This window comes from Protomyctophum bolini, assembly GCF_963924005.1.
Source record: "Protomyctophum bolini genome assembly, chromosome: 2".
In the NCBI taxonomy this organism is placed as follows: Eukaryota; Metazoa; Chordata; class Actinopteri; order Myctophiformes; family Myctophidae; genus Protomyctophum; species Protomyctophum bolini.
The window spans coordinates 1,075,658-1,088,002 of record NC_137863.1 but is presented as its reverse complement, the minus strand read 5'-3'; the positions used below and the strand labels follow the sequence as shown (position 1 = coordinate 1,088,002).

The 12,345-nt window shown below is 41.6% G+C and overlaps 1 protein-coding gene across 1 annotated transcript; it reads right to left on the bottom strand.

The window, feature by feature from the left end:
• Positions 1–773: 773 nt before the first annotated feature.
• Positions 774–9,260, bottom strand: emc4 (ER membrane protein complex subunit 4). The gene is made up of 6 exons (XM_080775929.1): positions 9,112–9,260; positions 6,512–6,735; positions 4,894–5,008; positions 3,625–3,778; positions 2,863–3,023; positions 774–2,215 (listed from the first exon to the last, which is right to left on the bottom strand). Exons 2-6 carry the CDS (start codon positions 6,622–6,624, stop codon positions 2,180–2,182), a joined length of 579 nt encoding a protein of 192 aa, XP_080632055.1. The 5' UTR covers positions 6,625–6,735; positions 9,112–9,260; the 3' UTR covers positions 774–2,179.
• Between the last annotated feature and the right edge of the window lie 3,085 nt (positions 9,261–12,345).

Below are 12,345 nucleotides of genomic sequence, written 5' to 3'. Positions count from 1 at the left end.
TGTTTGGTGTGTTATATTGCCATTGTATCGTGTATTTGTTTGTGTTTGTGACATGTGGACATTTCATTGTGTGAATATGGACAATTCATGGTCATTTGAAAAGACAGCATAACTGACTGACTGACAAGGGCATTCATAATTTCATGTGGTAATAATTCATTGTTGTTAAAAAAAATATTGTGATTTCTTTGCAGTTTTTCCACGTTGTCACTTGGGATAAATAAACCCTCGTGATATCAGTTGGGACGTTGTCTTATTTCTGCACCAGATGAAGATGGCTTAGGAGCAGTTACAGTCATGCAGGTACTATACTCTAATGTACATCTGAGCTAGTTATAGCTAGGTGGGTTATAATTCTGTATCCAACCTCCGTAGTGAACAAACAAAGTAATCTCTCTCTTCCTCTCAATAATGCGACCGCTTCCCTTCACACCAGAACACAAAGTAAACACAAGATATCCCATAATACTCCTCGTCCATGCAGCCTCAGCCCGCCAAACACAGTTAAAGGAACAATCCCCCCTGTATATACCTTAGGGTTACAATACCTGTATATGTTGCACATAAAAGTGTAAAAAACTAAAATCAGCTCGGCCAGGAGATAACAGGGGGTGCACGGCCAAAATAGTTAGGGAACCGCTGACTTAGAGGGCTGGAATAACCGCCCTAGAAGCAGAAACAAAGCGTGTTTTGAAGAAAACACAAGATGACACAAGATTTCTTAAAAAAAATAAAAATCTGGCACAGATTGTTTGAAAGAACTGAAAGCAACATTTTACTTAAACCAATACGGATTTATTTAATAGAGACATTTTCACAGAGCAAAGTCATCATCATAAATAAATCATTTCAAAAGGTATAGCGTTTAAGTGTAGCAAGCCTAAAATGGTCTTATTTTAATTTCAAATCATAAGGGGGAGAAAAAAAAAAGTAAATTAACCACATTAATCTAATCCTGATGTTAGAAGAAAACAGGCTGGATGTGGTGCATGATGAATGAGTACATGGACCAGAACGGAAACGAGTCTGTTCTCCTGTTATGTTATGTGACTGCACCAGCTGTACTGTTAATTAATAATCATGTTAATAAAGTTCTAACAGTCAATTAAATGTTTTAGATTCACCATTTTTAGTCTCACAACAAGGTCTCTACGGGGATACCAACAGTAGTTAATTAAAACAGATAAAGGTCATTTTTCTATTTTTAAAGGTTTTATGACATTAATTTTCATTTATTTTCGTTTTTCTTTTTTCTTTTAGGTTTTATGACCTCAATTACACCCAAAAAACCTGAACTTTGAACATTCAGTGGATTTCCTGTGGTCTGAAGTTTTCTTTGGGGTTTGGAAGCCTTTTGAGCTACAATGAAAACGGGCAACACAGTGAAAACAGTGACATCTGCTGGCAAATCCCATTGACATGTATGGGATTTGCAGGCTCTTACATCACAAACTGCCGGCAAATCAGAGCACCTGTTTGAGCCAGAAAACCCCAGATCACAGAAAATCTACTGAATGTTAAAAGTTCATGTTTTTTGGGTGCAATTGAGATTAGAAAACCTAAAAAAAATAAGAACAATTCCAAAACCTTTTTTTTAATGTCACAATCCCTTTAAAGATCAGTAGTTTTGACTTTTTTTGACAGTTTTAAAGCATTATGTTATACTTTAGCTATTGGAAAATAGCAGATCTACAAGCTCGTAGGTCTGCTATTTTTTTAAAGTCGTGAAAATGTGACACAAATCTTTTGAATAGACAGATTCTTTCAGAGCGAACATTTTTAAACTAAAATATTGGCTTCTAGGGGGGGGGGGTCCCTGGAACTACATATTTTAAGATGGGGGTCCGTAAGATAATTCTGGTGGTCCTTCACATGAAAAAGGTTGAGCACCACCTGACACAGAAACATGGGTTTTAACCCTTTCAGAACCACTTGACAAAGAAACATGGGTTTTTCAAAAAAACGTTAGGATTTAGAAGCCTTTTCTTTTAATCGACCTCAGTCCAAAATGACCTCAGCTCTCCCACAGAACGGTAACGTCTCAACTCATTTCAGTAAAAACCATAAATGATCTGACGGATGACGTTTAGGAACTTACAGAGGTGTGTGTGTGTGTGTGTGTGTGTGTGTGTGTGTTTGTGTGCGCGTGTGTGTGTGTGTGTGCGTGCGTCCATCCTCTTCACAAAACCATCCCTCCACCCATGATCTCGATTCTCTGTTGGCGATAGAAAACAAAAGAGGAAAAAAAGGCGTTATTGAAATATGAGGCAAAATGTTTAACCCAAACGTCACGATTATGACATTAAACGACATTTAAAATTACTTTATGCACAAAAAGTCGACTAAAATGATATTTAGTAGACTTAAAAACTAAAACTAAACACTAAAACATTCCAGGTGACTAAAGTGTGACTTAAAAACAAAATAAAAAACGTTTCAAGAGACTTTAAAGTTACGACAAAAAAACTAAAATAGAAATTTGCTGCCAAAAACAACACCGGATGGAACCAGGAACCTTGACGTTGCCAGACGACTCGACGCCGAACCTCAACGCACTTTTAACTCATTCTGACCTGAGATCAGATTCATACGAGGTTTCCACTAGGACACACACTGGTCTGATTAAACCATTCTGACCTGAGATCAGATTCTATAAAAATGTTCAGGCGTTCTTCGATTTTTCAAAAATAGCAGACCTACAAGCTCGTAGCGCGCCACTCGGTGGCGCGCTATGAGCTTGTAGATCTGCTATTTTTCAATAGCTAAAAGCATAACATAATGCTAACACCAAAAGGGGTTCCTGTTCAGAATGGGTTAAATCACTTATTATTTCTAACGCGATGTCTGATCTGTAAGACCTACCTGGGGCGGCTCTATGAAGGCCAGCCAATCGGACGAGTGCGTGGGCAGCAGGCCCATTGATTGGCACTTGTAGATGGCCAATGCGGAGCCCAGGAGGTTCCCCACCAGGTAGACCAGCCCCTGGAGCCACTGCTGACTGGAGCTCTCCAACAGCTTGAAGGCTGCAGGGGACCAATCAGAAACCAGAGTTACACACTATAGGCTGCAGGGGACCAATCAGGAACCAGAGTTAACACTTAACAACTTAACCCGTTCTGACCCGAGATCAGATTCTAACAAATGTTCTTCTACATCCTGACAGTTTTCTGGAAAAAAAAGCTATGTTTCTATGTCAGTGGTTACAGTCGATTTTTTCAAAAATAGCAGATCTACAAGCTCGTAGCGCGCCACTCGGTGTTCCCGCCCCCAAAATGGGTGAACTGGCTTATGGCCACCCTAATTAACAGTGGATTGTGCCTTTAATCTACCTGCACGATTCATATGTTTAATTCGTCATTTTAATGCCAATAGAGAAATCCGTGACATACACACTATATCTCATTTTAACACGGCAATCCTACAGTATTATACCCAGGCCTGATGGTGGCGCTAACGTCACCATTATGCCGATATAGTGTCCATGTCACTCTCGGACATGGACATCAGGGCCTGGATGGGACATGTTGGGGGGTATTTGGGGGGTATTTAGGGGGGTATTTAGGGGGTATTTGGGGGGTATTTAGGGGTATTGGGGGGTATTTGGGGGGTATTCGGGGTACTTACTTGCGGACATGGACATCAGGGCCTGGATGGGTCTCCAGGCCATCATACAGACCATCATGATGGGGAAGATGGAGATGGTGTTTCCTGACATGTACATAATGAACAGGTTCATGGGGATCTGCTTCAGAGGCCCTAGGGCTACGTCCCAGCATCTCTGTGGAGAGGAGAGGACATACAAGTCATATGCTTATATTTCTGTGTGTGTGTGTGTGTGTATATATATATATATATATATATATATATATTTTTTTTTGAGTAGAGAGTCTACTGTCAGCTGTCCAGCTGTCCAAATGTTATTGCGTGGCACATCTATGCACAAAATGTTCACAGGCTTCTGTGTGCGGCCTAGAGGAGCATCTGAGCATGTGCGCCACTTGCCTTTTTTCACCTTAGAAATATTGCACGAATCAGAGCCTATTTGTCATTGGACGATGCAAAAACACCTAATCCACGCCTTTGTTTTTTCTCGGCTTGATTACTGCAATGCACTTTTTTCAGGGCTGCCTAAGAAAACAACTGACAGATTACAACTTGTCCAAAATGCAGCAGCCAGAGTTTTAACTAGAACTAAGATGAGAGAACATATTACTCCAGTTTTGGCATCACTGCACTGGCTTCCGGTTGTTTTTAGGATTGATTTTAAAATTATTTTACTTGTCTATAAAGCTCTCAATGGTCTCGCACCTTCCTACCTACATGACTGCCTGCCTAAATATGTCCCAAACCGCCCCCTAAGGTCTTCCACTGCTGGCCTGCTTACTTTGTCTAAAAAAATGGCAACTAAAACATACGGGGAAGCAGATTTTTGCTTCTACGGGCCGACGGCATGGAACAAACTCCCACTGTACCTTCGTCAGGCAGCCTCTGTAGACATTTTTAAAGCTCAGCTCAAGACCCACTTCTACAACATTGCTTTTAATTGAGTTTTAATATGCACATTCCTACCCTGTCCTGACTGATTTGCTGCATGTGGTGTTTTTATTTGTTTTTATTTATTTTATGTTCTTATATTCAATTTTGTTCTTTGCCATTGTTTTATCATTTTAACTACTTGTGTTTTATTGTATTCTATTTTTGCCCTGTGAAGCACTTTGAGCTGCATTTATGTATGAAAGGTGCTATACAAATTATTATATTATTATTATTATTACAAGTCTTACACCATATGCGTTTGGGAAACCCAGCCAATGCCTAATAAAAGAAACCCTGTAGAATGAACCTTAAGACTTGTATCGGTACTTCTTCTAAAGGAACGTTCCTCAGTCTCACCTTCTCCACCAGGTTCTTGTCCGTCTCCTGGATGCTGGTGTCTGGGACGGGTTTCTCAGAGTATCCGATGGGGTACACCATGTCCCCCTGCCCGCCCTGCCGGTCACCTCGACCCCTGGGGAACACATACACACACACATCAACATCTCCCTGACGGTCACCTGGGGTTTTATGTGTGTTTTTAGATATTTTAGTATTTCAGAGTGGCTGTGATGTCATATGGACACTGGTCTCACTGCTGGATTAACTACAATGCCCATAATGCTTTGCTGCACTCACCCCACCTTGTGGGAGGGCCGCCTTACTGAGACGACATGTAATTGAGTCCAGTGTCGATGACATCACAGACACGTTGAAATACTAAAATATCTAAAAACACATTTTATTTATTTATTACACACATAAAAACCCCCAGGAAAGAGTTTCTCGTCTCCCAAAGACCATGAAAATATGATCTGGTTAAGTAAGTGTCCCTTAACGATGATTGACACCTGCACTCTCCCTGCTCAGGCCTGACGTGGCCACAGGTGTGTGACTCAGTGTGTGTGTGTGTGTGTGTGTGTGCGCTGGCAGCAGCAGCAGCAGCAGCTCTCAGGGACAGTTGTCTCTCTTCTCCACCTGTTGTTTTTATTCTTTAACTGTCTGTTGAAGAACAACTCACTCCCTGCATTAAGGAGAACAACTCCTAACTCATAACATTAAGGAGCGACTAGGACTAACTCCACTGTGTTGGAATCCAGGGAGGAGAACTCAAGAGGTGATTTGTTTGGAGGAGGATTATCTTTGTCCTGTTTGGAGGTGATCTAGTGGATCCTGACCTACCTACAGGTAACCAGAACACTAAGTACTTTTCCCCCCTTCCACCACTGGCTGGGTACAGGCTTTAGTTTAGACATACTAACTGGTCCGACTGTTAGACAGACAACCACCTCAAACCCTAACCTAACCCTAACGCAAACACAGCACATGTTGGACCGTTGATTAGGCTGTCTAATCTGCGTGTGCCCCCCTCCCCTCCCCTCCCCCACTAGATAGATAAATAGAATATTTATTGGCAGTTTAAGAAACTTACAGAAAATGACATAATTTAAAAAGAAAACGCCAAATGGACTTAAACACAAAAAAGCCTTTGCTTGTTTCCATTGTGGTCCACTTTGTAACATGAAACTATACACATACATACTGTACAGACAAAACAACCATGGAACATATAATAAATAATCCTTATATATAAGGCTGGGAGCTATATACATAGGACAAGAGGTACCCTGAGAGAATAGTCCTGAGCATGGGAGATGGGCTATCCAGGGTCAGAATCTAACTATGACCAGTGAGTGTGTAGATGGAGCCATGATTTCAGGTCTTTCCTAAATATTGCAATAGAATGTAGGGATTTCAGGGCTGGAGGGAGTGCATTCCACAGAGTAGTGGCTGCGTAGAAAAAAGCATTTTTTCCCATGAGTGTCCTGAAACTGGGGGGGAACTAGATCATAAGGACTTCCTCTGGTTGAGTACCTGTGAGCATTTCTCACTCTGGGCAGGTAGCCCATCAGGTACTATGGAACAGAGGAACCTAGGATCTTGAAGACCACTGGTGTGTGTGTGTGTGTGTGTTTACCTGCTGTTGCCCAGACTCAGCTCCAGGGCCCACTTCATCCTCCGGGCCCCCCCGGCCCCTCCTCTGGTGGACACCGTGCCTCCGCCCCCTCCTTGACCCCCTGGAGACGCCATGATGGTCAGGGTGCTCTCTGATTGGTCAGGGTGCTCTGGTGGTGGTCAGGGTGCTCTGATGGTGGTCAGGGCTCACTCTCAGCTTCTGATCTGCAGGCTCACTCACAGCTTCTGCAAGCAGGAAAATGTCTTGATTAGTAACCAAACAACTAAGCATACAAAAATATTATTATGGATCAGTGGTTTTCAACCTTTTTCATATTATCATCACGGCCCATTATTTATCCTGCATTTGAGCCACGGAACCACCGTTTGAGATTTGTCCTCTCAGACCCAACGCTGAAGGACATTTTGTTGTTTGTTTGTTGCACAATCCCCATAGTGAAGTACTGTTGTAAATGCAGACATTGATCTAAATAACAATTCATCTACATTCTCTAATTGTGTAACTTCTTGTGGATTAAAGGGACATTTCACCCTTTTTGCAAAAAAATATATGTTAATGACGTTTAGAAGCTTTAGAACACTTTCCTGGGGGTCTTTATGTGTGTAATATGTGGTTTAAGATATTTTAGATTGTAGCAGTGAGCCTGTTGTCTCTGATGTCATGGACACTGGGCTCACTTCCTTCCTGGACTACATGTTGTCTCAGTAAGACAGCTCTCCCCCCTATCCACAAGGAGCAGTGCACCAAAGAATTATGGGAATTGTAGTCCAGGAAGGTAGTGAGACCAGTGTCCATGACATCAGAGACAAAAGGCTCACTGCTACAATCTAAAATATCTAAAACCACATACTACACACATAAATACCCCCAGGAAAGTGATCTAAAGCTTCTAAACGTCATTAACATATATTTTTTTGCAAAAAGGGTGAAGTGTCCCTTTAAGTAACACAGATGTTTAACAACAATGCCACCTCTTTTGAGGGTGTAAAATTAAATTATGTAGTATTGGTATGGTCTACGTCTCAGAGTAGCCGCAATTTGCAACGCTAGATTTTCTTTATAATGGGATGAATCTAGAGTTGCAATACCCTCCATTGACTCCCCACTCATTCAATTTGGTTTGCGATCTGCTTGTACTTAAACGACGTTAAACTCACCAACATTGCAGCTGTAGTCCAAGCTTGAATTATCCTCTTTCAATCTGCCAAGCTTGTTTTTCATAAAAATCCACCGTAGACAATGTTATGAGCTACATTCTGTCAAGACATCCTGTGCAGGTGATTCTTTTTCTAAGTGCTGGAGTTTGGAAGCACTCGTTTTTGTTAACGGGTCGCGCTGCTGCCTCCTGCATTATGTGCAAATTCCAAACAGGTGGTACGCAGGGCCGTTCAGTGACATACGACGAGCGCTTCTAAACTCCAGCACTTAGAAAAAGAATCACCTGCACAGAAGTTCTTGACAGAAAGTTTCTCATAACAACAACATGTCTACGGTCACGGTGGATTGTTCTGAAACAAAAGCTCGGCAGATTGAAAGAGGATCATTCAAGCTTTCCCTACAGCTGCAATGTTGGTGAGTTTAACGTCGTTTAAGTACAAGCAGATCGGCAAAAGCAATTTGGATGAATGGAGGAGAGTCAATGGAGGGTTTTGCAACTCTAGATTTATCACATTATAAAAAGACCCGTCTGCAGTGAGTGGTACTGTACTGTACTGTACTGTACTGTACTGTACTGTACTGTACTGTACTGTACTGTACTGTACTGTACTGTACTGTACAAGCCCTCCTCCCTGGCCTGTGTGTGTCTGTGTGTTAGGCTGTGCAACACTGACACTTGGTGAACAGACGCTATAACGCTAGTTTCATTCTTGGACAGACAGACAGACAGACACAGACCCAGGGACACACATAGCTGTCTATAGGAGTGGTTGAGTTGCAAATTGCGGCTAAGCTTTTTGATTGATTGATTGAAATATTTATTAACAGTTTGCAGAATTACAGTACTATACATTTCAAGCACAAACTCAATACAAAGACTGTTAACTGTATGAGTGGACGACCCAATTAAGCATTACACTTGTTTACAAGAGCTATAGGGTCCACCTTGTTCAATTCATCAAAAACATTTAGAGACGTACAAATAGACACTTCTATAATAGCCAAAGAACAGAACAGTTTATTACAAGCAGATCGGCAAAAAGCAATTTGGATGAATGGAGAGTCAATCAATGGAGGGTTTTGCAAACTAGAGAGATTCGCCAACACTGGACTCTTTCAAGGCTGCCTTTGAAAAGAAAGACAGGCTTTATATGGCATATATATATAGTTGTTGATTGTTGTTGGTACATCTTGTAAAGCGTCCATGGGTTCATGATGAAAGGTGCTATAATAAATTAATGCTATTATATATTGTTATTAGAATTCTAGATCGGGGGTTTCTTGGCTCAGCACCGATGTATGTAGGATGTAGCCCCGACCCGTCCCTCAGTGTGCCCCGCCATGGTGGGGGATAGAAATTAGAACGAAGCCTATAAATCACCATCGATAATACATTTAATACATCTAAATCTGAGGCTACGTTTAGGCTACGTTGTGCTCACCTTAAACACACGTTCTGCCACCGAGCTCCGTCTGTTGTTGTTGTTCTGAACGGAGAGGACTTTTAAACGTTAGATTACAAACCAGTTAGAAGGACATTAATTATTATTATTATTCTTCCGATCAGACGCGACGTTTCAGTCTGTGGTGGTTTCCTCCTTCTCCGGCCCTCAATGATGACGCAGTTAGCTGGTTGCCAGGTGTGAGAGAAATAATAAGCAAACCAGGTCCAGGACGGTGGTTCTCAAAATTGTTAATGTTTTTTGATTGATTGATTGATTGAAATATGTATTAACAGTTTACAGAATTACAGTACATTTCAAGCACAAACTCAATACAAAGACGGTTAACTGTGAGTGGACGACCCAATTAAGCATTACACTTGTTTACAACAGGGTCCACCTTGTTCAATTCATCAAAACATTTAGAGACTGTATACAAATAGACACTTCTATGTAGTTAAAGAACAGAACAGGAATTCATCATAAAGGAAGCAAAAAGGGAAAAGATACATATACAGTGAGGGGAGAATATTTAGCTGTAAAGCTGACAACTGCATCAGTGCACTATTAGTGGCTGCCTCTCTCTTTTGTGTGTGGGGGGGGGGGGGGGGGGGGCTGGTTACCCCCGCCGGACCCCCATTAGAAAAGATATGGTGCCCAGGGACCCCCATAAGAGAAGAGTGTTACAGCCCCAGCAGTGATTTTAATTTCAAGGACCCTATTATAACTGGGTGTTTTAGGGGACTTTGGGACAAATAGGCCTACGTATTGATTTTGGGGTCCAACGACATTAACATTTTTGAGCTGAAGTCCAAATATAAGGCCACATACATCCAGATCAGAATCTGATTGCTTTTTTTTTTTTAAAGTCTAAACGCAAACAACTCACAGTAAATCTGATTTAGATCACTTTTATGTATGTTTATTTTCCATTTTTACCTCCCTACATGATTTCCTGTTATTTTTGTATATAGAAGTGTCTATTTGTTCGTCTCTAAATGTTGTGATGAATTGAACATGGTGGACCCTGTGGTAAACCAGTGTAATGCTGTATCAGGGTGTCGTCCAACAGTAACAGTCTCTGTGTTGAGTTGTGATGAATTGAACATGGTGGACCCTGTGGTAAACCAGTGTAATTCTGTATCAGGGTGTCGTCCAACAGTAACAGTCTCTGTGTTGAGTTGTGATGAATTGAACATGGTGGACCCTGTGGTAAACCAGTGTAATGCTGTATCAGGGTGTCGTCCAACAGTAACAGTCTCTGTGTTGAGTTGTGATGAATTGAACATGGTGGACCCTGTGGTAAACCAGTGTAATTCTGTATCAGGGTGTCGTCCAACAGTAACAGTCTCTGTGTTGAGTTGTGATGAATTGAACATGGTGGACCCTGTGGTAAACCAGTGTAATGCTGTATCAGGGTGTCGTCCAACAGTAACAGTCTCTGTGTTGAGTTGTGATGAATTGAACATGGTGGACCCTGTGGTAAACCAGTGTAATTCTGTATCAGGGTGTCGTCCAACAGTAACAGTCTCTGTGTTGAGTTGTGATGAATTGAACATGGTGGACCCTGTGGTAAACCAGTGTAATGCTGTATCAGGGTGTCGTCCAACAGTAACAGTCTCTGTGTTGAGTTGTGATGAATTGAACATGGTGGACCCTGTAGTAAACCAGTGTAATGCTGTATCAGGGTGTCATCCTCAGTAACAGTCTCTGTGTTGAGTTGTGATGAATTGAACATGGTGGACCCTGTAGTAAACCAGTGTAATGCTGTATCGTCAGTAACAGTCTCTGCGTTGAGTTGTGATGAATTGAACATGGTGGACCCTGTGGTAAACCAGTGTAATGCTGTATCAGGGTGTCGTCCAACAGTAACAGTCTCTGTGTTGAGTTGTGATGAATTGAACATGGTGGACCCTGTGGTAAACCAGTGTAATGCTGTATCAGGGTGTCGTCCAACAGTAACAGTCTCTGTGTTGAGTTGTGATGAATTGAACATGGTGGACCCTGTGGTAAACCAGTGTAATGCTACATCAGTGAGTCATCCTCAGTAACAGTCTCTGTGTTGAGTTGTGATGAATTGAACATGGTGGACCCTGTGGTAAACCAGTGTAATGCTGTATCAGGGTGTCATCTACAGTAACAGTCTCTGTATTGAGTTGTGATTTTATTGTGAAATGAACCCATTCTGCAAACTGTTAATAAGCCTAAAGTCGCTTATAATAAGATGACATGGCAACCCTTGTTAATGGCAACGACGACTGAAATGGAAGCACACGGACACCCTCTAGTGGTATCATTTTATTATAACATTCTATCAAAAGCATACAAGTTAAACATTATATATAATATATATATATGTATATTAACACCATGGGCTGATATAATATAATATAATGCATAGAAATCTTTACAATTATTAATTTGTTCAACACAAACTGCATACTGTATATACAAACGGCATACTGTCTGTAAAAAGTGCAAATATAAGCGTAAAGAAAGGCGATTAAGGCACACAGATAGTGGAGTGGATCATGCAGTCATAAAGGCGATCTGTAAACACTATTGATACACTAAAGACACAGGCATTAAGGTCTGGGGAACACCCGTGGTCGTTGAGGGGGTTCCAGGTGGTCCGGGGACCACCCGTGGTCGTTGAGGGGGTTCCAGGTGGTCCTGGGACCACCAGTGGAAGCTTTAGCCTCATTGAAAAACAGCAGATCTACAAGCTCATAGCGCGCCACCGAGTGGCGCGCTACGAGCTTGTAGGTCTGCTATTTTTTTTTAAATCGAAGAATCTGATCTCAGGTCAGAATGGGTTAATCAGACCAGTGTGTGTCCAGTGGAAACCTCGTATGAATCTGATCTCAGGTCAGAATGGGTTAAGTTGATGATTTGTGCATATTAGACACCGCTATGTTTACTGAGTTGTTATGATAAGTGCATAATTATGATGTTGTGCATATGATGTTTACTGAGTTGTCCTTTAAAGGAGAATTCCATACTAAAAGGCTTTCTTACCTTTCTTTGTAGTCGTTACGTCCCCCACCAAAGAGGTCCAGGTGTTTTTTTGTGCAAAAACTCCTTATTGGCTATTTCCCCTACCATAAGCCCTCAATGAATTGCATTGAATTTAATGGGAATTGAATGGGGGCTATGTGGTGTTGTGCTAATTAGCTTATTTCCATCGAAATAAGTAGTAAAGTGTGCCGCTTGGGATATTATTTACATTATGAA